This window comes from Fistularia commersonii, chromosome 4, assembly GCF_037954325.1.
Source record: "Fistularia commersonii isolate RoL2024-O1a breed Wild chromosome 4, RoL_Fcom_v1.0, whole genome shotgun sequence".
In the NCBI taxonomy this organism is placed as follows: Eukaryota; Metazoa; Chordata; class Actinopteri; order Syngnathiformes; family Fistulariidae; genus Fistularia; species Fistularia commersonii.
The window spans coordinates 17,203,187-17,228,640 of NC_141287.1; the positions used below are offsets into that span (position 1 = coordinate 17,203,187).

Genomic DNA, 25,454 nt, shown 5'->3' on the forward strand with positions numbered 1-25,454 from the left:
TCGCATCTATCTAAAAGTAGTTCGGACGAAGTAAAGTAAAACTTTTATCTGGAGTCGAAGCAATGCCAGAAACCTATCCAATCCACAGAAAAGCATTAATGAAACTGTTTTGGGCATATTGGCTACACCCTAGAAATGTTTCAGATTTGGGTAAGTGACGGTGTACAAGGGGACTCTGACTGTGAGGATGGGGGAGACTTCTTCTAAGCAGCTTTCCCATGTTTGGGGGGTAGAGGGCTAATCCTCTGTCAGGGATGGAGAACTGCTCTCTTCACAGTACAGGCCGTGGGAGTCTTCTCCCCTCCCTCCACTCCGCTGACATTCACCCGCAGGCTGGCATTTTCTTAATGCTGTATCAGTTTCAACAAGCGGAAATAAAGTTAAACTGTCTCAAGGCATCTGTTTGTCTCACTTTCAGAAATCCCCTGAGTGACAACTGTAATTCTCCTCACTTGTTTTAGCTTTTTTTTTTTTTTTTTTTTTTACAGCAAGCTGTACAAACAGGAAAAAAATGCTAAAGCATGAGGATTCCTCTTTCTGTAACCAGTGTTCATCTGATAGTTTTGCCATTTCTGAATCAGGAGGAAACACTGAATCTTTAAGACACTATTTAAATTTAAGGATCAGCCCTGCAATTTCAGAAAAATAAATTGCACACTATATCATAGACAGGAATATTCTTTTAGCAGAGCAAATAGAATTTTAGAGAACTGCAGGCTTACTTTATTTCCCCTTATAGCTCTACAATAAGATCTAAACATTTGTTATTTAATGCTGTTTCAACTATATCTTTTGAAAAAGGGGCACCTGTGGGATGATGGACATTTTCTGACGTAGGCTGTGCAGACCGATCTCAGACGTCAGAAAGCCGTCAATCATTATTCTTCCCTCTGGTTCTGCCAGGCGGAACAAGGCAGAAATCAGAGTGCTTTTACCGGCGCCAGTGCGTCCAACGATGCCAACCTATAAGGGGAAAGATAAGAAGTCCTCATCCATTTTAAAAATTCACTATATTTAGCCCAAAGATAAAAACAATTCTATACACTGGGTGCGGCACATGCGACATAGTAAAACAAAATGTTGACATCGGTGTCTCATAATGGCACACAAAAGCAGAGGAAATACACCGCTCCTTCCTTCAGACAGGTTCTCATTTGTTCCTTTGTGTTTGCAGGATTACAAGACTAAGGATAAGCTCATTTACATAAAGATTGGTGTAGCATGGGCGAGGATGAAAGTTTTATACAACAAAAAAATATGTAAATAGAAGCACATCCTCGGCTTCAGCGCGCAAATAAATTTCTCAAGTTTTTCAGAAAGCTCAAAAAAAGAACCATACGTTGAGTAAATAAATTGAAAAAAAAAATAAATATATATATATATATATATACACAAACACAAAATAAATATAGATATATTATACATACATTTTTTATTTATTTGTTTGTTTATTTTTTATATTAGTCTTGGCAGAGGCTTACTGTTTTGAAATGTAAGATTGCCATACATACAGTGTGTACTTAAAGCGCTTATTTCGCTGTCGAACAATTTCACTCTTTGTGCATGTGAATGTATATATAGGTCTGGAAATTTCTGTCACTCAAATGAACTCTAATTCTTTAACAGGTGAGGCATTGAAAACGGATTCATAAGCTTTAAAGACTTAAACACCTACTGTGTGAAATTATATAGAGGCTGAGCTAATAAAAGCATCGCTGCCACTCATCTTTTACTTCATCTGCTGTGGAACGGCAGCAGCACCCCCTTCCCATTAGTGTGATGTTAAAATCTCAAGGTAAAGGTAGTTTCAACATAAATCACTTGAATACTTGAGTCCATTATCCTAAAACACACTGCAGTACGGCAATAATTCAGCGCTGAGTATAAATGACCAAGGAAAATAATGGGAAGATTGTAATTGGTTACTGGCCCGGTTTACTTGGAACATTGACAGAGGTTACAACACTAAGAATAACCAAAATTTTCCACCCAAAAAAACCAGTCAAGTCAACATGTGGTGAGAAAGAGGCTTTTGTACGATATACGACTTTAGTGAGGGATGAAGTCAATAGATCTTGCACTGTGGGTTGTAGATGTACGTTTCCTGGTAAAGGCTATCACGGAAACTGTCAGGATGCACTAAGCCTCACACCCCCATGGCATGTGACAGAGATCCCTCCCATGGGCTGTCAGAGCCAGAACCTCAACACTTATCAACCCATTCATTGTGAAATCAGCCACCCTGGCCAACCATAGCCATGCAAAATACGCCCCCGGCATTAGACAAATTTTTAATCACCCTCAACAATCTTCCGCTGCTATCCTTTCTTTCTTTTCCCAGCCCCTCTCTCTTATTGTGAATAAACAGTTGTCACCGTCAGGTAGTTCAAAATGCAAATTGGGACCAAATGGATCCACTTGAACAGTCTTAATTACAAGATATGTATTCCATGAATCACAAATGGTATAGTCCTGAAGAATCAGCAACACAATATGGTGTCCCTTCAATAATTGATTTGAAAATAATGACACATAATAAAAGAACACATCACGTGTTCTACACACGCTGCTATCAACCTATGTCATGGCCTGTGCACACCACTGGCCCCGGAGAAGATCTTACTGATCAAAGCATCACCTCCAAATGGAGAATGAAATGATTTATTTGGAGCTAAACAGCATGCAGACCTCATTCCCCAGTGGAGGATTTTGTCTTGCACCTGATTACTTTGCCTTGGTGTGCACATCAGGGTCCTCCGTGCATACCAGTAAACAAGAACAGGTGCGAACACAAGAAAAAAAGAAAAACCTTTTCTCTGGAAGTGAAGACAACAGTCAGGTTCTTGAGGACCAAAGGCCCACTGGCACTGTAAGAGAAACTGACACTGTCAAAGGAGATGGTGCCAGTCTTGGGCCAGTTCTGCGGCGGCTTCTTCTCTGTTTCCCAGGGGGCTTCACTCTCCAGCTCTGCATACTCCACCACTCTCTCCACTGATGTCATCTACAAAACATTCAAGAAATGTTAAAGAAGGAAGCGTTTTGAAAGTGGGCCTGGTATGAAAACGAGGATGATTTCTCAAATAGGAACTTCAATTGCACATCAAAACCATAAACATGCTTTGCTGTGACCATTTTTGGGTTCAGGCACAAAACAACAAGTATGCACTCTCCAGTATTTGCTGCTTTTGAATGTTTGCCATGACTTTTAAGATAAGGGGATTTTGTAAGGGAATGTTGTCCTATTGGCCATTTGTGTAGAATGTCATCAAACAACAATAGCAAACAGTTAAGGTATGAAGGATCACTCACCATGTTCTCAATCTCTGCACTTTGTCTAACGCCCCATTGAAACATGCCTGTCAGCGTCATAGCGTAGGTCATAGCCAGACCCACTGTACCTGCTTCCAGTCCTGCAGTACACAATTTTGTAAATACACAAGCATACATTTAATAGTTCATCATACTGACACCACCAACATTGCCCTGAATGTTAGCATTGTGCACATGATGTATTTTTAAGTCAATACTTTACCACCCCTGAAGTAAATGCAGCCAAAAGCAGTGATGGAGACAAAAATGCAACAAATTCCATCGAGACGCAAAGCGAACCAGCGAGAAGTGGTAAGGAGTAAGAACCAGGCCTCTGATGGAAAACACAGAAATTGCTTGTAAAATGAAGTCTTTCTCTTGAATCAACACATTTAATATTGTTCAAAATTAGGGCTGGCAAACACATCGATAATTATTGAATATATTCCATGATATGACCGGGATGTGACGATCTTATTGCTGAATTCAGAAACTTGCTTGAAACTAATTCAAATAAATCAGCTAATTGGATCACATGCATAAAAAATTAAAATATACACCCCTCTCCATTTCACTGGGAAGAACAAAGTGAGCTTGTTTGTGTCATGTATCTGTGACGTGATCTGTCATGTCTAAGCACATGTATCAACTTAGTAAATGCCTGATACTGGACAAAGTGAAGACTAATCACTCTTTACCTGAGTGAAGATCTTGATATTCATCAAACATTTGCTGAAACCTCTGTTGAACCTTAAAGGCACGGATGGTACTAAGGCCTTGGAGAGAGGAAGAGAGGTGGGAAAAGACAGGACTCCGTGCTGAAAGGAATACAAAATTTAACAGAGAAATATAAAGAGCGATGTCAGGATTTCAAATCAAAAGTAAGTGTTACTCAAGGCAACACCGTTTTGCTATAACAGCTTGGAGTTTAAACCAACATAAAAGACTGTTTTAAATTGCTACTGTTTTTAGTTAGCTAAAGAAAATGTGTCTCAAAGCTTGAATTACTCAGAACTGCGACAACTGATTTGGTCCAATACACACATTGCCCACATGTAAACAATGAAACAATGATAAACCGATCAATAATACTGCATAGTTCAAACAGGAAATTACTATGCAGTCTTTATTAAGGAGAAGGTTGCAATTGACTGGTCTTTTATTTTCTTTGTTAGACTGACAAAGCCAAAGACAAAACCTTAAGCTTTAATAGAACCTTTATCCGAGGATGACGGAACCTGTTGCTCATTGTGCACTGGGGCTCTTAGCAAAGAATAAAATAGATAAACTAAAGCTAGCAATGGCCCAGTCATGCCTACTTGGCATTTTTGCCCATTGTATATGATGTCATGAACTCCCATCTCTTGAGGAAACTGCGTGTGGCCGAGCCATGGGCCAAAGCCACCTTTAGCCTTTATGCAAATGGCTGAGGATTTCTTCAATGGTCTATTAGCATTCTTGTGCTCTGCTTTTGTTTCTTACCATAAATGGACATGCCCACCCCCCTATCCCGGCACCACTTGAAAAAAAAAAAGAATTACTAGTAGCCTCTATGCTCTTGATGTCCCTGGAGGTCTGCAGGAAGTAGGATCGTAGATACAGGAAGACAGCAACAAGAGGGACAACTGGGATAAGGATCCAGGGGAAGATCATGGCAGCGACAGCGATCACCCCAAGCACTTGGAGAAAGACCTGGGACACAAGGAGAGACGCGAATGCAACATTAACTCCAAAGGCCACCCCTACTGTGCGGTCCACGGCTGCATCTGTGAGTTATGAGGCTGGAAAAAGATACCTTTTTCAGGGGTTGTGTAAGCAACCGTAAGCACCAATCACTAAAGTAGCGGCGGGTTTTGGGACTGAGGCTATGTGACTCACAGTTTGAAAGGAAAACAATCACAGCGCTAATTCTCACTTAGTTGCAGGTGAGAATTTTCAGCTTGGCCACTGCAGCTCATCTCACTGGCCCCCCTCCGCTAAGCCTTCAACACTTATGGCCTGTTGGTCTCCTTGGCAGCTACCAGGCAGTGACTGGCAAAGGGTTTCGAGAACCGCACTGCCACCAGACCGCATTGTCTGATACATCACAACAAGACACACCGGCCTCAGCAACACAGTGACTCATCACCTGTGTTAATGACACATCGACACCAGGATACCAGAGCTGCCTCAACAGGTCAGGACGCGAGGAGTGTGACGACAACAGCATCTGTACCTACAATGTAATTAAAATGTCAATAACCATACGATTAAGTATCAGACACTTATTCAGTAGCAGTATTAGCAGTACCTTTTGCTTGCTCCAAGCGATCTCAGGCAAAACTGTTCTCAGTTCTACTACCACAGTGGTGGAACAAACTCCCAGAAGCAACAAGACTAGCATCATCTCTCTCAACCTTCAAGAAACAGGTAAAAACATTTCTCTTTCAGGACTTTTTGCTGCGCTGATGCCCCAGATCAGGTTGGCAGCAAGAAAGGCTATGCAGTGTGTGTGTGTACGTTTGTGTGTCTCTGTCAAAAAAAAAAAAAAAAAAAAAAAAACCCTCACTAACCCAAGCTTACTGTTCTGTACATTTCCAGTGCATTGTGTATTTGCAAGTGTATTTACAGTCCCTATGTCCTCTATTGTAAGTCGCTTTGGATAAAAGCGTCTGCCAAATGCAATGTAATGTACTGTAATGTAATATTCATCGATATTGCCTTATAGATAAAATGTTTTTGCCGCAACACATGCATCTTGGCAATCATGTATCGCTGAAAATGTTTGTTTTTTATTAGACTTAATCGTTTTATGTATATTTGAAATGTAATTTCTCACAAATAGCACCAGCAGATTTCAAAAAAGTTGCAGGCTTAATTTAAGAGAATGCTTACATCAAGGCGTGATAGTTAACTTTAAAGATAAAAAAGTACAAACAAAGTATTGAAGCTTGACATCACAGCTGCACCAAAAATGTAGTATTCGTAAATAAAGAGCAACATTTCTGGGAAATGACTACCCTTAGTCTCCATTAACCTCCCTTGAAACTGTATGCGGCAGCCCGGGCTGGCCAATCTGCTACTTTAAACCTCTGATGTGTAAAATATTAGATCCATTCAATTCATCGATGGTCATCAATATTGCACATTGAATAATATAGAGTTCTAAATGTGAGCGCTCTGTACTGCGGGATGAAGAGAATTTTAATTCTTGCCAATTTAGCACAAGGGCTGCAGCCATGACTGGAGGGAAAAGAATCTTTAAACTTCTGTAACTGGCCACTTGACTGAAAGCTAAATTGTGTTACATATTTCATTATTTTCATATTCAATTGATAGACGATAAAACTGAAACCTCATACCCTGAAATTAGACACATCCTCGGAGACGAATCCTTAGAAGGGGAGATTAGGATCATACTGCTACCTTCAGTGGTCTCAGACTAACCCAGAGATGAAAATTTAATTCAGCACCTTAATTATGGATGTTATCAGACATTTAAGCACACATTTAAGCATGATCACTTTCAGTGTGGTTTTATGATGAAAAGCCACTCAATTCCATTTGCAGTTCAGATAAGAGGGTATTACTAGTCTAACCACTGCTGTAGTGGAGCCCACACAATCAAACAGGGAGTGGAAGCTACTGAGCACAACTGATCCCAAGAATTTCACAGTACATAAGTTTCAATCTGAGTCTTGATGGAAGGCTACCAGACTGCAGAGAGAGATGGTGGCACACAAGCCATTACTGCATGTTATCTAGCCTCCCCTTGAGGGAATCGAATATTAACTGATCAAATACCTTACCATATGTAATGTTCTTTCACCCCTTTGCTGATTACTGGTGACATGGTAACATTGCTCACTCGTGCCTGATGGTTAGTTCATTTAAATTCTAATTGGGTCCATTTCAGCGAGGGTCATGAAGGTCCGAGCCAGACCAGCTTATCTGACAGTAGGGTCATCTAAGGGGACAGAAGAGGAACAGGAACCATTAGATAGGAGTCTTGCCTCCTCCTGATCCCCTGGGCTCGCTGTCGCCAAGGTCCCGTTTGATGTGATCCATTTGCGTGGTCTGGCGCTTATCATGGCAGCATCAGGAACACCGCGGCCCCCACCCACACAACACACAGATGACTCCGATAAGTGATGCACAAGTATACACCTCACCCTCTCGAGCCACATCCATATCTCCCTGTGAAGCCGCACAGGAACCGAAAACTCCCAAAGCCACATCCCGCTGCACATAAAAGTGGATAAAAGGATGAAGGGGTTTTGTATACAAACAGTTTAAATAAAGAATTACCGCTAATTGCTCTTTAGCAAGAAAAGAAAGCTCCTGCACGCATGCGATTGAAGCATTCAAGCAAACTGGATACACTGCTGTGTCCAAAGACCATTCAGATCTCTGCTGACCCTAATTGCTTTATTTTCTCAATGATTCTATCGGCCCTTTGATGTCCCAATAAATGTAGAAAATTGAAGTTAATTGCTATATTTGTGTTCAGTGATGATAGCGACAGCAGAAAATAAACACTTCCCTTTAATTAAACATCCCTCCAGACACAAGGAGTCAGTATGCTTTACAGCCTCTTTTTCATCCTTCCTTTATTTACTACCAATGAAAAAGAGCAAACAAGACAGGAAGCGAGGGGAAACTATTATGAAGAAAATTCCTCAAAAGAAGCACTTTGTCATTGCTGGGATTTTTTTAGCCCACACTTTCTGTGACAGGGTGGCACAATAAGCTGCAAGGGTCAGTGGTACTGAAACAAAACAGAGCTGTTCCACTTGGGCTTTGGAACAATACAAGTGACCCAATCTTTTCTACTCTGTCTTTGGGCTTTATTTTAGCATTAAATGCCCAGATGCTGCAGCCTTTCTTCGGGAGAAATGACTGTGGACACCTCCTTCACATTTTCTCCTTTTGGGCCGTTTTCACTTCATAAAGCTGCAGTCAATGTTTTTTGTGTGTGGTGAGGAGAGTCTGACACATACTGTGGTGGTCTCAGTTGCTGTCTACATTGGTGGCTCAAGTAGTCCTTGGATTAAGCCTTTGTGTGCTGTGAAAAGGTAAAATAAGTCACTTATTTGGGCTCAGTCAAGCTGCTGATTTCCAACCCCGTTTTGGAAATAAGAGAAAGGCTTTGAAATGTGGTCTTGCTCCCTCTCTACTATAAATCATTTGTGTCCAGCAACCTCATTCAGTCATCCCTTCTTTCTCACAACACAAAAACATTTTCACATACGAAACAGAACGGCGATTGATTAAAAGGCACTGACTATCAGTAAGTGGAGAATTCATCACCGTGACACACGGAGGAATTTTAGGTTGGTGTAAGATGTTGTTAAGTTCACGGGCTAGAAGGACTCCCACGCCTGTCCTATATGTCTGAGTCAGACGAGCAGAGGTGCTGGACCACAGCGTCATGAGAGACCACACATAAACACCCCGGAAGCTTTTCCTGGCCAGTGCTCGCCATCAAATGACCACGAATGGTATTGCTGAGTGTTCTGCTATGCACAAAAATGTGCGCAAACATTATTCAAAGGCTCCATTATTTAGAGGACTCAGTTTTTTTCCCCAGATTTGACAAAAAAAAAAGAAAAGAGAGGTGAAGAAAGTTGGCTTCCCAACCTTGCTGTCTAACAGTGAAATAAAATAATGCTCAATAATGGCGAAAGAGGATTTATGGCACAGCATATATATTTCCTCAAGACCATCTCCAGTGTTTCCCAGAAGAATGTGTGCGATGCCTGGAGCGAGTGCATTCTTTACTTCTTCTGTCACTAGAGTGGTAAAGAACCAGAGAAAGCCGATGAAATCCCATCCTACAGCAGTCACGGTTACGTCAGCAGTTCTCATATCCCGCAAAGCCCCTGAAGAAGCCCGACACACAATGTGCCACAATATAGAGACACACAAAAAGATCCACCCGCCAGTGTTTTTAAACAATGGGCATCTTTGCTGTGTTTGTGTGCGTCTATAGTGCTTCTGTGCTGGGTTTGTTGCCCGCAGTATTATCAAACAAGCATTCTGCCTTCCACACACACACACAAACTGTTTTCTCTTAACTCCAAACTGACTCCTGACATATTATATAATTTGATATTGATTGACTTAAGGTGAATTCACAGAAACCAGTTTAGAGACAAACTGGATTTTATAGATCATTAGGGGGACCTGTGGATGTACTACACAGTTGGTGGTGGGAGTTGGTCAAGAGCCCTCGTATGAAATCCTCCACTGAAAGGCCCCTGTTCTTACCCCGTATTGTCTTGCCCTCCTGCTCTGTCCCCTCTGTGAAAACAGAAGCAACCCGGGATTTAAAGGTCAAGTCCACACAAAAGCTAACAGTCCCCAAAGCCTTAGGTGTTTTTAAAAGACATTTCTGTCTTTGTCGCCGGCTCGTAAAGAGACGGCGAAAGACGGAGACTCTGTGTTCCCAATATACTAAATTACTACAAAATGAGACCAGGGAAAAATAGGGCTGTTAAGGTGTAACCAGGTTGAGAGAGTCCCCCTTGTGCAGTGGATATGGGTGCATGGCTGAGGGGATGTGAAGTGCTTACTTCACCATAAAGGGGAGGCTCTGGTGCAAATCCCCATACAGAAATGGCCTCTCCCCATAGAGAGATAAACCAGTTAGGGCATTGTTTATGAAGTTTCACTTTATTCCCCCCTGACAACCATTTAAACAATGACTATGGGGAAATGTCCCTCCAGGAATGAACAACAATAGTCCGGATCAGCAGCTTTTCTGTACGGTTAATGGTTTGATAGAAAGAGGGAAAACCCGCCTTCCTGAGAGCATTAATGACTTTTCTATGACCAACACCTGCAAACAAGGGCAGATTGCCACCAAAACAAAAGCTTTGTAGAAAAACATCTTTCGTCAAATGTAATTGGCTAACAAAATGATTCCAGCATGACTAAATTTGTCTAAATTGAAACACTTCCATTCAAATATGAATTCCCTATGTCCTGGAAAGAGTAGGTTATTAGCGAGGCACAGTGAGTACGTTTGTGGCAATGTTTTCATGACCCGATGCACTTTCACTGTTTTCACCGGGATTACCGAGCCCTCTACGAAGTTATTATTTTACTCAAGCCATTCTTCACCTCATCATCAAAATGAAGTGAACTATGGCAGACAAAAAGCTTTTGTGCATATGATCTTTTGTGCTTTCAGCATTTAAGATGGCTTTTGTCTACTGTGAGATGGGTATCTGCCACAAACATCACTCAGGCATTGTGGAAAAGGGATTCATTTTCAGCGCGCCTTTGTTCTATTCTTTGGCCCTAACCAAGGAACCACGCCTGCTCATCTACCTTGAATTGTGCAGTGAACATTCCCGTCTTTGTGGTAGTAGGTGCATGAGCTGGCGCATCTCTGCAGGCTTGCGTGGGAGATGGCTGTCACGGCGGTGGCGCGGCATTTCGTAACCTAACCTTGTTATGCATCAGGGTGGCCCTTGGCTACTAGGCCTGTTGGACTGTAGAGCATTAGGCGAATTGCACTGAAAGGGGCAAGTCCCACTCTGGATCCGTTCCAAGTGACCTGTCCCCTTCCCCCTCCGCAGTGCTTCCAGCTCCACCCCTCCAAGCACATCTTACGCCTGCTGCTCACACTTCTTCCCTTCACCACTCCACACACCATGCTTGTTATCCTTCGCCCACTGTTTTCGTCCATATCACACCCATCATCCTGTGTCCATTATTTCTTCTGTGGTGCCTTTCTCTCTCTCCCAATCACTTGCTCGGGCTCTGTACACATTCTCTGAAGATGCCGCTTCTGTTGTGTCACACTATGGGAGCCACGCCCTCCGCCTGTGTGCACACTTTTATTAAATCTGTGCAGGCACTGGGCCGCGCTGGCAGGTAATCCCACAGTAATTGTTTCCAGATTAGGGGACCCGGACCACAAAGCAGGTTTAGCCAGGCATGAAATGGCCTCCCCATGCTGCAGCGCCAGCAACCAAACCTGCCGAGGTGAGACTCACCTGGATAAAGTCCACAAACGTCCACGGGAGCAAAGAGTCCAGGTAGCCAATGTCCTTTGAAAACCTGTTGAGGATTCTTCCTGGGGTACAGCATAATACAAAAAGAGAAGGATAAATAACATCAGATTCCAGAAAACATCAAATAAATACGCACAATTACACAACTGAGAGTAGATTTCTGCTTCATTTGTCAGTGGTGAGTAATATGCGCTATCAGAAGTGAAGGTTGGGTATAATATTATGATACAGAGTGACGCCATTAGAATACACTACAATCAGATATGGCACTTGGGTGAATAAATCAAAGTTAAATACAAAGAGGGATGTGTCCATTAGCCAATCTGCACAAATGAAAACATTGTTTTGTTTGTCTAACTGGCAACCGCTAACAGTTATCAGAGGAGAATGTGTACATTGAGTATTATATTGAAAACTAGAGGGCTATCTAGATTAAACAATGAATCAGTATTTGTCTTGCATTTCATAATGACTGCCCTATACTGGACTGAATACGATAGAGACACTTTTGTTTGGAAACAAAAGAGCAACAGGAGCCGCATACCTGCCTTTATGTCGTGACTGACAGTGTCGGTGACATTAATTGAGTTGCCTCCAATCTGCTCAGGTGTTCATTATTTAAGCCAGTGCTTGGCAGGTGTTGTAGCAGCCTTTTATTGTCACTCCTTTAGTGACTTTTCTCCCTTTTCTGATCCAACAACACATACGATTACAGTCCACCTGCATTCACACACACTGTTTGCTGCAGGGTCAATGATAGACAATCCCCACTCTACAACTAGTTAAAGGCAGGCAAGAAAAAAAAAAAGCTCTCACTGTTTGTCCCTGATGGAGGCCCTCAGACTCGAAGGGGCAAACAAAAAGAAATTACCTGCGCAGTGCCAGAAATGCCGCTACAAGAACCTGGCAGGCTTTTGAATCAGACACAAACAACAATGCGGTTGTACTATGTGTCACTTATACAGTGTTTTGTCTGTAAACACACCTCTAAATGTCATAATAACATTATGTTTCATAATGTGATTAAGCAAACCATTATCTCTGCCTGTGACACAGCAAACAGGAATATCTGAGCGGAATTTAAATAAAGGAGTACTCACACACTAAGTGTTCAGCCCTCTGATAATGGGAAACTAACTATTCAAGCAAGGAGATGAATTCATCTGGGCTCACAGAAAAAGGCCGTGAAATGGGGCGGGACTTGGTATGAGACTGAGGGAGGGAATGGCTGAGCGGCACTTTGGCAGAATGTGGCAGTAGGGCACACCAGAGTCTCGGCAGAGACATGGCACCACTGACCTAAAAGTTGCCTCCAAGCCGCCCAGTCAGTCCTACGGAGGTGGGCCCTGTAATCACCTCTCTCCACGGCTGTAAGCAGCTTACAGCTTTATCCAAAATGCTGCTCCTGCCTAAAAACATGCATGCGGGCGAGCCCCGTCTCCCCATAACAGCCATTGCATAAACCCGGCCAGAGCATTATTCCCCGCAACAACCCAGCAATGCTCCAAATCAGGACTGATTCAAAGTCAAGTGGCGTAAGCATGTTGTACACTTGGAGGCAGACTAATCTTATTCACAGTGTGAGTGCCCCTTTAGCATACAGACATCCCGAGGGGAGGGTTCAAGCGAGCGGGTACTGCTTCGACTATACTTGTGCAGAATCTCCCTGCTTTAGTCTGAAAATGGGGGGAGGACTTGGCAAAGAGTTTGCAGAAGATCCAATAATATTTTATGTAATTTTACTGTCTAAGCCACAGATGACCTAAATTCATGCAAAACCGGACAAACAATGGCAATAAGGAAAAGGATATGTTTCTCCTGGTTACATCATACCATGGTTAGAGGGTATTAGAGCAGAGAACATCAGTCAGCTATCAGCTGTTTGACAAAGCGGCTCAGTTAACAGAGTTTCAGAGGGGATGAAGTAGAGACCCTTCTCCATCCTGCGCAGACTATAGAGGGGATACATTACAGTGATGCAGTTACACAAAGACGGTCACTGCATGGAAATGCCTATGAGGTAAGATCGGTGCGGGACAATGGCTTCAATCACTATGGGTGGTTGTGAACAATATCGGCTATTGTGCAGAAAAGGGTATAGACATTTCAGGATATCAGCAGCATTAGTATCAAACAATTCCTCATGCTTTAAGACTCCAGGGGTGATTTGCACCACTTTTCAGGCTCAGGAAATATCAAGCCCTCCCAACTAAAGTAGCCCTTTAGGTGGAGATATTAGGCGAACAGGTCCTGAAATCACACTTAAAGAAGTGGAACAGTGGGGTCCGGTTCGAGCGGCGCATGTGGTAAATCGCTGTTCCCTGTAAACATCAAGATAAGGGGAGGACTCAGACCCACTCCATGTGTGGGCCCTAGTGCAGTTGGAGGGGTCTTTCAGAGAAGCAAGTGCAATAATGAAGGAATACTGGGGAGGGGGCTGCCAAGGCTGAAGGTGGCAGAGCTCACCTGCACTTCCATGAAGGGCCCATGGGCCTGGGGCAGCCTCCCACCGCCGGCACCTTGCTGCCAATACTAATACATTCTAAATCCATTCTCTTCGCTCTCACTGCCAGGCTTCTGCAATCTCCTCTGCTTCCCTTTCATGCAATTAAATAGTGGAAGTGCAGAGCGAGGGGGAGCTCTATCAGCCGTACTGCACACACACACAGCCCCATCTTCACATTCAATTTACACACTTCGATATCATCATCCTCCTCTCTGCAGTACTTTCTCCACTTTGCTCTTAACACTCTTGCATCCAAGACCTGAAATGCACACATTAAAAACACAGACTCTCTCCATACAATTAGAATCTCACATTGCCAACAACACGGCGATCTAATGTTCCCGGCTTCATCGGCGACTGAGCGATATCCAGATATGAGACGGACAACTATGGTTATGCGAAAGGGGGACGGTGTGACTGAGCGAGAGGGTGTTTTCTGAAACTCCCCTTCTTGACTGTGCTGATGAGCTGAGGCTCTGGCCTGCAGTCTCTGAGGGGATTAACCCACTCAATGACACTAAATTACAGGGATCAACATCAGCTCAACACATCCACCACTGTGTGTGCGCCGTTTTAACTGGATCACATTCGGATGAACAGCTGTAATAAGACTGCACAGGTTGCTAAAACTGAGCAATGTGACACTGAGTTATATAAATCAATATAATGAAGGATAAAGTCGGCCGTTTTTTTTTTAAATTTTTTTTATCGACATTGCCTACCCTACAACTTATCACAGCCTGTTGTGCTGAAAAGTAAAGGTTTTAATCGGCAACACGGCCAAATTCGCAATCGAAGATAGAAATGCATGGGGCAAAAGATAACGTACACAAAATTAAATGCCGTTAAAGCACTGAGAGACTGATAGAGAAGAGCTACAATGCCTCCTCATAAGTTATAATTCACTCCTGCTGTACTGCATTGTTATAAACCACATTTGTGAAATAACAAATAAGACCTTTGTGCAGTGACGCTTGAAATGGTAACCTTTAACTCAGAGGCTGACTATCAAACACTGTGCCTGTTCAGCAGCAGCGAACCTATCACTTACGTGTATAAACAGTTGTCAAATCCTTAACAATACATACGCATGCGGTTACAAATGTACACTTAATGGCAAGACTGGGAGTTGAAGCGGCTATGACAGACACGGACGTTATTGTATAGAGAGCAGGGGGAAAAGGACCTTTTAGACGGTAGCAAAACATTTGGGAAGAAAGGGAGTCAAAGAAAAGCTGCAAATCTGTCAACAGCTATCTGTTCTGCTCCCCGCCCAAGTGAAGAGGTGAAAGACAATCAGAAAAAAGCTGTGAAACAGTAGAACTTCTATAAATATATGTATTTAAAGATCGAAATGATAATATTCACGCTTGGCCTACTGTTAACTGGACAAACAATTAAAAAAAAACAAAAAAACACTGTTGTTCATGAATCTAAGCCGACACACAGCTTTGTTTGCCAGCCTGGAGGCCAAGCTGTAATGACTGGACTGGTCATACAATGCTTACTGATAGCAGCAGAACACCAATCAGATAACACTGTCTGTTAAGCCTCTCCTTTGCAGTGATATTAAACAGATTATGACATTATTGAAAGTGAGACACACCCCGATAAGAAGCCAGGTTGTCCAACACATGAGTACCACTAAAAATATAAAAAAAATAAATAAAAGAATTTCAAAAATTGAAAAAAAATAAGACGTCTTATGTTTGCTCCAAACACAGCTTTGCAAAGAAAAGCTTTGGTTGAGAAGCACGCCTCGGAATGGAGAAGAAACTGCAAGCTCAAACACCCTCAAATCATATTTAGACTTGTGTTTCCAGTTGAATATGACTGATTATACAGACACAAGTTTCCCTCTTGTTCAGAATTCCCACCCGGGCTGATTGTGTTGTACATGCATGTCACTATGAAAGGGATTAGGCTAAGTAATTATCTGCTGACAGGTGAACAATGCTCAAGAAAAATTAAAGTTATCAAAGTGAGCCACTTGACAGTTCCGTCTGGGTATGAATGGCAGATTTTGGTTGCTTTTCTTTACCTTAAAAAGGAGACGTCTGCAATTAATACCACAAAATTATATAGACAAAATGTTTTAAAAAAAATAAAACCTCCTCCTTATTAAAGCAAGGTTCTGAATCATGCTTATGTGTTATTTGCTTAACTTGAAATAGCATTTAGCGTCTTAGGAAAATCCATCAGCCCTCCCTGAGCAAAGCCACATTTGTTTGGAGTATTTGTTCGCTTTTAAAAGCGCATCAAGGTGTTCCGTCCACCGGCCCTGCAGCTACAGCCCACAAAGCTAATGAAATAATCAAAGACTTCTGATACGACGTACAAGATAAATAAGTCTGTATTTAAGTCTGTATTTACAGAGCTCGGTCAAAACACAGTACTGTCAATGCAATAGATCACACAGTATTGACTGAAAATAAATGTTATCTTTTTTGTTCTAACTTAAAATTAAAAAAAATATACATTAGTCTCTGAAGTGACTTAGAAACATTGGGTCTTAATTTTGAATCTTATCTCCAGGCATTTAAACTGAATATCTGTCAGGGTTGCACAGACTTTGCTTCCCTGGACTTTAAAAGATCCATTTTTTAATATTACATATATTTATATTAGTACAATTTGGCCAAATTTACTGAGTACTCAAAAAGCAAATTATGTTTTAATTTGCACAGTTATATGTATCATCTTGATAGTCGAGTGCTTATCAAATCCTCCAATCACTGTTTATGAATGAACAATTCATTTTTAGCCAGAAATATAATTTTAAAATGTTTCAGTTTGGTCACCATTTCAAATGTTTTTGGGTTTTTTTTCAAAACATTATATTTTTGCAGGTAAAAAATTGAACTGTTGAAAACAAAATAATTCATTACGTGTAAGAGTTTAAGGCCAACCATGTGAATTTAAAGCGCATCGAAGGAAGTAGCAGTCTGCTCTCTAGTGGCGTGCACAGTAACAACAAGTCTTCTAGGATCTTCACATGCAGTGGTCATCTGGGCATTCCATCAAGATTTTTTCAATCTGCTATCAGAATAATAAGATAAATCTCATGGAACTTGATGTGATCAAGAGCTACATACCTGTTCTATTGATATCGAAAAAGTGCAATGGGGTTCGGAGGATGGCGTCAAACATGCAGTTGTGCAGGTTCTGAGCTGATCTCACCAGGACATTAAAGAAGACCAAGAAGCGAAGGAAGCCAAACACCACTGATGTGGTTGTTAAACCTGATAAAAGCACCGATAAAAAATATATATCAGTGCATTATAATGCTATGCTCAGCCTGCTCCAAGGACAGCTAAACATCTATGGTTATTTAACATCCTATGCAGTGGAAAGATGAGAAATAATCCACTTATATGTATCCTTCATTCACGGCTTTTGTCTTGAATGCTGATCTTTAACTGTGAATACAAAGCCTGAAAGGGTGAAGAGGCTTACGAGTCACAAACAGACAATCAGAGCAATCCAAGAGACGAAAACAAGAAATGCACTGCTATCTCTCTGTACAGCTGAGGCCCATGTACACACATACTTGGCCTTGGAGGCCTTGGGCTACAGCCAAAGAACTGTGGAAGTGTTCATTGAATGGCTGCCGTATTCAGAGCTTCAACAGCACACAAAAATCAATGTGCGCTCCATGAGCTTTACCTGCGTAAACACCTAGGTACAGGTCAAGGTCCAGCTGCTGAGGGAGACTGCCATTGAGGTAGCCTGTCACATTGATGTGCGTCTGTTCAGAGGCCCTGCAAGTCAGCCACAAAAGAACCAAAAATCCACGAGGTCATATAAACACAACAAAGAAAAGCAGCAGCAACATGAAGGCCCTACACAATCACATTCCTACTGTCTTGAAGCACAAGGTCAGCTTTAACGGCAGCCAGATAATGCCAAGACAAACAGCACGGTTCAGTTCTCTTCGATAAATAATCAACCATTTCCAGCCTGACAAAAAATGTGAAGCCAGTTATTTATTTTTTTTAACAAGTCATGTTGTTTTTTTAAAAGCCATGAGAGCCAAGTGAGAAAACAACCTCACCGGGGGCTGGAAATACAGTTTCAAAATCTGATATAAATAGAAATCTCTTTATTTTCTGGATCTGATATAAATAGCTGTCTACAAAAAATTAATGAAGCGGATAATAGAAGGGAAGAAAAATCTGTATTTTTTTTTCCCTGCGATGGAACAGGTGGTGTAACATGTTCTGCAGAGGGAGAAGTATTTTTTGCCAAATTCTGTTTTCAAGGTTTGGCAGGTAAAAAAACTACCAATGTTAGAAATTGGACTGAAAGCACGCAGGTGTCTCCTCGCGGTCCAATTCAGAATTTAAATCTAACAAAGTTAGTCGAGCTCCAAACTCTAAGCTTTTTTTTGTTTTACTTCCAGAATTGCTGATTGGAATTCTTGCAGTCAATTTGCAGTCTGTTTTAAGCAGGATGGTATTTTTAATGCAGCGGAATTGCAACAAATGCCAATTTTACAATTACATTTCTGAGTGTGAGCACAGCCATATTCTCTTCTTGCAAGGATTATCTTTCCTACTTTTTGTCATCATCTGAATTATGTTCAATATCGATCCTTGCTCTGCTGCCACCAATAGAGAAATAAGGTACATTTTGAACGCAGGCTTTAATACTTTTAGATCCTCTGAGATGATCAGGTTAAAGCACACTTCAACCCCTGTGGTTAGAATGAGCATTACAACAAACCTCTTTCCCCCCCACCTTCATTTAGAAAAAAGTAATACATAATATGGGAAGTTGTCCGGAAACAACTGAGGAGTTTTTTCAATTTATTTTGTTTATGTTTAAGAGAAATTGTAGCTAAGTTCCCCCAAATTGCTTTCCCGGGCTTGCACATGTCGTTCATATGGTACAAAAAGCAAACACACAAATAAACAAACAAAATTTATGCTCACCAGCAAGCAAGCCACCAGTCCTGTAGAACAAATGTAACCTGAACAAAAATGAAAACAATATTTCCACATAAGCATATATAAATGATGAATAGTCAAAGTCATATTGATAATAAACAATAAACAAATAAATGATAAACAATAAACTATTGCGAATAATTAAGTCATTAAAGCCTTGTTTTGATTCTAATTCAAGAAAAAAATACAATATATCACATAAACTGAAGGGGTGAACTCACATGGGCTAGGGCATTCAGTAAAATGAGGACGATTAGAACCATGAGGTTTGCACCTGCTCGGAAGTATTTCACGTACATATACAGACTGACATTTCCCTTTGGCCGTCTTTCCTCCTCCTCTGGCTCTCCTACCTACAGAAAAAACACCAGTGTCAAGACCATCTGAGCTTCCACCTTCTTTGCAGGTAGAGATCAAGCTGCAATGAGCAGCAGGGTAACATGAGTGTCTTCTGCCCTCTAGTGGCACAGTAAAATAGAAACGTCTCACCTTTGACATTGCTTTACGCTTCGTAATCCCAGTTGATCTGACATTTCAAATTGTACCTACCACAGTCATCGGCTCTGTCCCCTCGATCAAAGAGTAGTGAGAAGACGACAGAGAGGACATGGATGACATGGAGTTCTCGGCCTCAAGGACAGGAGTGGAAGTCTGTTTCTCCTCTTCTGGACACCTCTCCTCTTTCAACAAGGAAGAGAAGTCCAGTCCAGAATGTTGCAGCTCGCTATAGGTCCCACAAGCCACCATGTGGCCCTGCCAGAACAAGATGCAGTTACATAGCAATCAGAGTTATGTGATTTATAGTTTATATAGTGATATAAAGAGATCCATGCTTTTCCTATGGCATTTTGGCTTTGCATTACTTCCTTCTGCATGGCACAGATGCAGCCATTGCATTTGCATACTATTAAAAATTAGAAACGGGTTTGAACGACCAAGACCAGTAACTTCTGATGAATGGGTTTAAGTATAAAAAGGTGTCAAAAAACAAAATACAGAGATCTGTAATTTATGCATTAACAAGCTCAAGCCTGAGTGACCAGCGCTAATAATAGAGATAATGTGTTGAATCGTATTCTGAATATTCAATTACTTAGATGTGATAGTTGAACAGGATATGATATTTTACTAAAAACAGAAAAAGACAGAAAACTTTCGAAAACACTGATTCCCCTTCTTTGCAACAAACACACACACCTCCTTAAAGACAACAATTTGATCAGCGGCCTTAAGATACTGCAGTTGGTGAGTAACCAGGATACGAGGCTTCTTCTTCAAAAGGCCACAAATACACCTGTGTGTGTGAACATTATGGATTAAGATATATTCATTTACTAATATGATTACACCAATATGATTACAGACACACGAATCAAATAACTGAGTTTGTAACTGAAATGGGGAAGTGTTCAGGGACTTACTCTTCAAAGAGATGCTTCCCCACCTCAGCATCCACAGCACTAAGCGGGTCATCCAGCAAGTAAATATCTGCATCCTGATACACTGCTCTGAAAAGATGCTTATTTAGAGTTCTTCTTATGTGTGTTAACAATGCTTACAGAGCAAGGTGCATTGCTTTGTTATTCACCTGGCCAAGTTGACCCTTGCCTTTTGTCCTCCACTGAGATTGGCTCCTCTATCTCCAACTTTTGCCAAGTCACCACCTGGCAACATGTCGATGTCCTGAACAGAATGAAATTACAGGACAGTATGCAGCCTGTGTGTGTAAAATGTAACTCCCATGTGATACTCACTCTCTTCAGGGCGCAGGCTTTAAGAACTCGATTGTACTTGTGATAGTTGAGCTCTTTGCCAAAAAGGATGTTGCTCCTAATAGTGCCGGGTAAGAGCCAAGGTTGCTGAGAAGTGTACGACAGCTTTCCTTTGACCTTTACCACGCCACTTTCTTGATTTAGCTCTCCAAGGATAGCACTGAGGAGTGAAGACTGACACACATGAAAATCCAAATTAGAAAAAAAAAAAGTTGTACTTTACAGGAAAAAAAAAACATTGAGAAGTCATAATGTCATTATGGGGAGAATTTATTGGAGGAACATAAAGAATGTAATAGTGACAGCTATTGGTTTAAACCCAAAAGGTATTACTCTCAACTCAATATTGCTTTTTTTTTACAGAAATAAAAGTATTAATGATAATCAAGCTGAAATTCAGAATCCTGCGATGAAGGCCTATCACACTGTTGAGGGATGACCATGTTTTGGACTGGTCGAGAAAAAAAATTATTTTGTCTATAAATATTTTCGATTGTCCAATTACTACTGAACCTCTAAATATGTGTGAATATGTATATGCATGGCTGGAAACCCAAAATGGTTCCAAATCCAGGAATGTACATGGACTGTTTTACACACAATATTTTACTGTCCAAATAATAGTGGACCAGAATGTATCATGCAGTAAGTAATGGGCCTGACCTTCCCAGCTCCAACAGGTCCAATTACAGCTAAGAGCTGTTCTGGCTTCACTGTAAAAGACACATTCTGTAAAGTTGGGGACTCCTGCACCTGTAGCCAAAAAAAAAAAGAAAATTCAAATGCGATAACATATCAGATTTATTCAGACAGGGGAAAAAATGAGAGGTTTCACAGTTTCATGCTCAGATTATGACTGTATGTTTATCTGAAATTAAAGTAGTGAAGTCTCTCACTGTATCCCAGTAACATATTAAATCCTGAATCTTCAGCATGCAGTCTCTTTTCTCTTTGACAGGAAGCCCCAGATGCTGAGGAGAAACTTCATCCAAAAGAAGAAAATTCTAGAAGGAAGAAAAAATATCCTTAATAATGACTTACAAATATACATCACATTAAATTAAAAAAATCTGAAGTTTGGGATTACTTTAATTCTTCGGATGCTGATGAGAGACTCAGAGACCTTCTCAATGGCGAAGGGAAAGAAGAGGGTGATGGTGAGTCGGACTGCTCCATAGAGGGACATCATCATGAAAATTCTGCTCGAAGACAACTGGTTCCCCGTCAACACGTAGACACAAACCGTGATGAAGACAATGATCTTACTGGCCGCAAAGAAAGATGCCATGTTCAAGCCCCGCAAGTAAGAGCTTTTCATTATTTTGGAGATTTCCATTCTGTATATCAACAAAACAGGATATTAGAAAATGCCATCCAGAAAGCAGAATCTTGATTGTTATATATCTTCGACAAAGGAAATTGAGGAGGATTCAGCTACTCAATAGGGGGAAACTTGTAACTAAGTTACTTCTTTCATCTACAACAGTTCCATAATGTAGATGGTCATGAGAAAAAAGAACAAGACAAACTACGAGAAATTATTTTTTTTTAGCGAAAAGCTCTATCCATAGGACCCTGTTTATTTTATAAATGATAGATATTTGACATCTAAATATTAGAAAAAAATTTTTATCTTCTTTTTAACCACGCTTCACCTCTCCACTAAGGTATTAACTTTACATCCTTGGTGGAAGTATTTACACGTACCTTCTGACCTCATCCACCACTGCAGCAAATGCTTTTTCCCAACCACACATCTTTATGATGCGGATTCCAGAAATGACTTCATTCATTGTGCGTATTCTGTCATCAGTAAGGACTGCTGTTTCAGCCCTGAAACAGGACAGAGATTGCCATGATTTGAGAAAGTGGCATGGCAGAGACCTATCAATAACACGGCTTTCAATTTCAATTGATGCCTGCAAACCTGAGACGTGAAAACAACCATCCAAACATTGTCTGAATTGGCAACAGAGTAAAGAAGACAGCCATTCCTGCAAGGCATGACGGGCCAATGTAGTGCATCAACAATAGTATCACAGTTACTGCTTGAAGGGGGGCAATCCACAAAAAATGCAAGTACAATGTTACCTGTGAGAAAAAGATGAAAAGAGATAAACTACTGAGATGAGATGTGACATCATTACGGAGAAAGAGACGTTCAAAAAGTGATACTTTCAGATGGTTACCTCATCAAATTTGTTGACATCATTGGATAAGAGATTCACAATTTGTCCAGTGGTGGTTTTTGCTAAAGCTGTGCTGTTAATACAGAGAGCCTTTGCAAAGCAAAATAGTGAAGCCGTGTCAACTCGACCAATCAACTTAAATGTACTGTAACACATGGTCATACAGCAACTCGGCCCTGGTAATTTACCTTATGATAGATCATGCGACAAATAGCAACACGGATCCTCATTCCTGCTCTTTGGACATTGTAGAAATACAGATGATGAAGGATAGCGAGGCTGACGGTTGACAGGGAGATGCCTGCCGCGTAGCTGTAGGCCTCATACACTGCAAGTGTGTTGGTCGCATTGTATCTCTCAAAGTATTCAATTAGCTTTCCAAGGAGTAACGGCTGAGTGACTTTGACAACTTCCTAATAGAAAATGGGGAATAAAACACGTGAATTTTGCACATTTGAAATGAATAACCAGTTGCTAAATGACCTTTGCTCCCAAAATATGGGTTGTTTCAGGTTGTGGCTGCACTGTACCCCTATAAAGATGTATATTCCGATGAATAAATAAGACCTCCAGTAGCACTGTATGAGAGCATTGGTGAGTTTTGGCTGACGCAGATGTTTTGCTGCCTGCTGAACTTCACGGTTCCAGTACCTTTGAGAAGAAGAAAGCACGCAGGCAAGAGATTCATCCACAATGTTCTTCAGACAATTGGTAAGTCTGATAAAATTCAAGTATCACTTGTGTTTCAGCCCTCCACTGCAAAGAAGTTAAATAAAAACCAACAAAAGCCTCAACACAATGGCAAATGTAACTGACAGTGAAGTATCATCTGACATGAAGATTTCATTTTGAAAAAGTTTATTATCTGATAACTATTTTTGCATTCCACACACAAGAGAAAAGCAGAACTCATCAGAAAAGTTTTGCATTTTGTTTTTTTTTCAGTGTGGCATTTACAAAAAGTAAACAACTAGAAAACACAGGAATCCAGCTATGATTTACGATCGTACTGTTCCCTAAATCATCCATGAAACCATGAAAAATCATTCTTATTTTTACTATTATAATAAAATGAAAAATGCAACTTCTTCCTAGTGCAGTGTTGCACTTCCATGCACCTGCTGCAAAGATCATGGTGACATTAACAAAGCAAAATACGGAAGTCTTACTGCTGCAGCTCCTCCCCCAGCCTTTCCGATGAGTCCTCTGGGAGGACCTTGTACATGTCATCTTCCTCCAGCCTTCTCTTGTACCCAATTCTGAAAAAAGGGTTTAGCCAACTAGAAATTAAGCAGAAGTTCAATAAGTCAGTGATCAGATCAAAAGTATACAAAACCAATGTGAGAAAGCTTCATACACAATATCGTATGTATTATATAATGCCTTTCTTGTACAGGGAGAAGGGTGATGAAATATTGTAGACCCCAGAATATCTCCACATCTAAGTTTTCCTAATTATTTGAAACCCCACAATCAATTTTGTATAACGGGACATAATGTCATACATAACTTTTTTATTTTTGCCTGATTTATGAAGGCCATAAATATGTAAATGCATTAATATGTCAAAATTATAAAACTACTGGCAGATCTGGAAAGTAGGATGCATTTGAGGATAATATTAACTCATCACAGAATTTTATGAATAAAAAAGCAAACTTTCACTTATTTGGTAATGTGGGGGAAAAAAAATTAACTTCTTTCTGCCACAGTTGTTTTTTGTTTTGCACTTTGAGATAAAAATAGCCTGGGGATGCTTTTGGAGGGAAAGCAGAATACAAGTTTGCAGGAGCAGATTGGTGTTTATTTGCAATAAATAATTGCTTTTCTCAAACATCTACAATATTGTTTCCTCGAAGCACAAGGGAAGATAGTTTCAGCTTCAGCTCTGAATTACTCATGGGTGATATTTTGCGTCATTGCTGAGACAATTATTGAAAAGAAGGGAAAAAAATGAATGTCTCTCAGTTCCATGTGGGACGTTGAAGTTTTTACGGATGAATGGTGCTCAGCTGAGACCTGCTATCACATCCAGGCACCGTCTGTCACACAGGAGAGCTCTTTATTCAGGTCTTGTCAAACGCGGCTGTCAAACGCGGCTGCTTTTCTTACCAGAAGAAAATCTTGGAGAGAAGATTAGCTGTAGCCGACGGATTATCCCTCGCGTCTTTCCTCGGAGGATCCATGCCCCCGACACCGAGAGCTACCCGGAGATGTCCTCTGGGGTACTGACGGGCAGAAATATGAAATCGGGGGGCAAGGGAGGGAAGGAGGGAGGGAGGGAGGAAAGGAGGAGGGTGGGGAGGGGAACTCCGGGAAGGAGTTCGCGGCAGTTGCTCGAAACAGTTGTGACTGTCGGTCAGTCTGACACCTGTCAACAGCCCGGGGGCGGGACGCTGGAGGCCGCTCCGGCTCGGCTGTCAGGTGAACAAGGCGTGACCCCGCCCCCTCTCAGCTGTGATTGGCTGCCAGAAGTGTCACTCTCGTGGAACACCTCCAGGAGCGAGCTCTACTGACCTTGCTACAAATGAATTGGGTTTATTATTCTTTCTGTTGTATTTTCACTATAAGCAATATTATTTATTTTTTCCTTGTTATTTGAATAGCCCTGAGGGAAATGAAGACCTTAAGACACTTTATAGCCTTGACTTGTTACTAAGATACTTTACATTTTATTTTGTATTTCTTATTACCCCTCCCCCCCTTTTTTTACTGTTTATACAATT

General features: G+C 41.2%; 1 protein-coding gene across 4 annotated transcripts in view; it reads right to left on the bottom strand.

The window, feature by feature from the left end:
• The window catches only part of LOC147234942 (ATP-binding cassette sub-family C member 4-like), a 51,642-nt gene extending 26,706 nt beyond the window's left edge, over nt 1-24,936 (bottom strand). For 2 of the 4 annotated variants that reach the window (XR_015106002.1, XM_086144650.1), the window contains exons 1-26: nt 24,841-24,936; nt 23,898-24,008; nt 23,259-23,379; nt 22,917-23,141; nt 22,729-22,818; nt 22,467-22,630; nt 22,247-22,372; nt 21,627-21,876; nt 21,436-21,543; nt 21,203-21,292; nt 20,522-20,713; nt 20,356-20,450; nt 20,189-20,275; nt 19,965-20,061; nt 19,313-19,520; nt 18,989-19,116; nt 18,753-18,790; nt 17,485-17,579; nt 16,914-17,060; nt 11,295-11,374; nt 4,851-5,001; nt 4,008-4,127; nt 3,533-3,643; nt 3,310-3,410; nt 2,810-3,001; nt 808-963 (exon numbers count right to left, since the gene is read on the bottom strand). Coding sequence is in view for 3 of the 4 variants with exons in the window: in XM_086144650.1 (XP_086000776.1) it covers nt 808-963; nt 2,810-3,001; nt 3,310-3,410; nt 3,533-3,643; nt 4,008-4,127; nt 4,851-5,001; nt 11,295-11,374; nt 16,914-17,060; nt 17,485-17,579; nt 18,753-18,790; nt 18,989-19,116; nt 19,313-19,520; nt 19,965-20,061; nt 20,189-20,275; nt 20,356-20,450; nt 20,522-20,713; nt 21,203-21,292; nt 21,436-21,543; nt 21,627-21,876; nt 22,247-22,372; nt 22,467-22,630; nt 22,729-22,818; nt 22,917-23,141; nt 23,259-23,379; nt 23,898-24,008; nt 24,841-24,914 (3,357 nt within the window). In the remaining variant the exon portion in view is untranslated. Of the gene's footprint in view, nt 1-807; nt 964-2,809; nt 3,002-3,309; nt 3,411-3,532; nt 3,644-4,007; nt 4,128-4,850; nt 5,002-11,294; nt 11,375-16,913; nt 17,061-17,484; nt 17,580-18,752; nt 18,791-18,988; nt 19,117-19,312; nt 19,521-19,964; nt 20,062-20,188; nt 20,276-20,355; nt 20,451-20,521; nt 20,714-21,202; nt 21,293-21,435; nt 21,544-21,626; nt 21,877-22,246; nt 22,373-22,466; nt 22,631-22,728; nt 22,819-22,916; nt 23,142-23,258; nt 23,380-23,897; nt 24,009-24,840 lie in introns of those variants that run through there. The other 2 variants (XM_086144652.1, XM_086144651.1) reach the window with 2 other exon arrangements.
• Between the last annotated feature and the right edge of the window lie 518 nt (nt 24,937-25,454).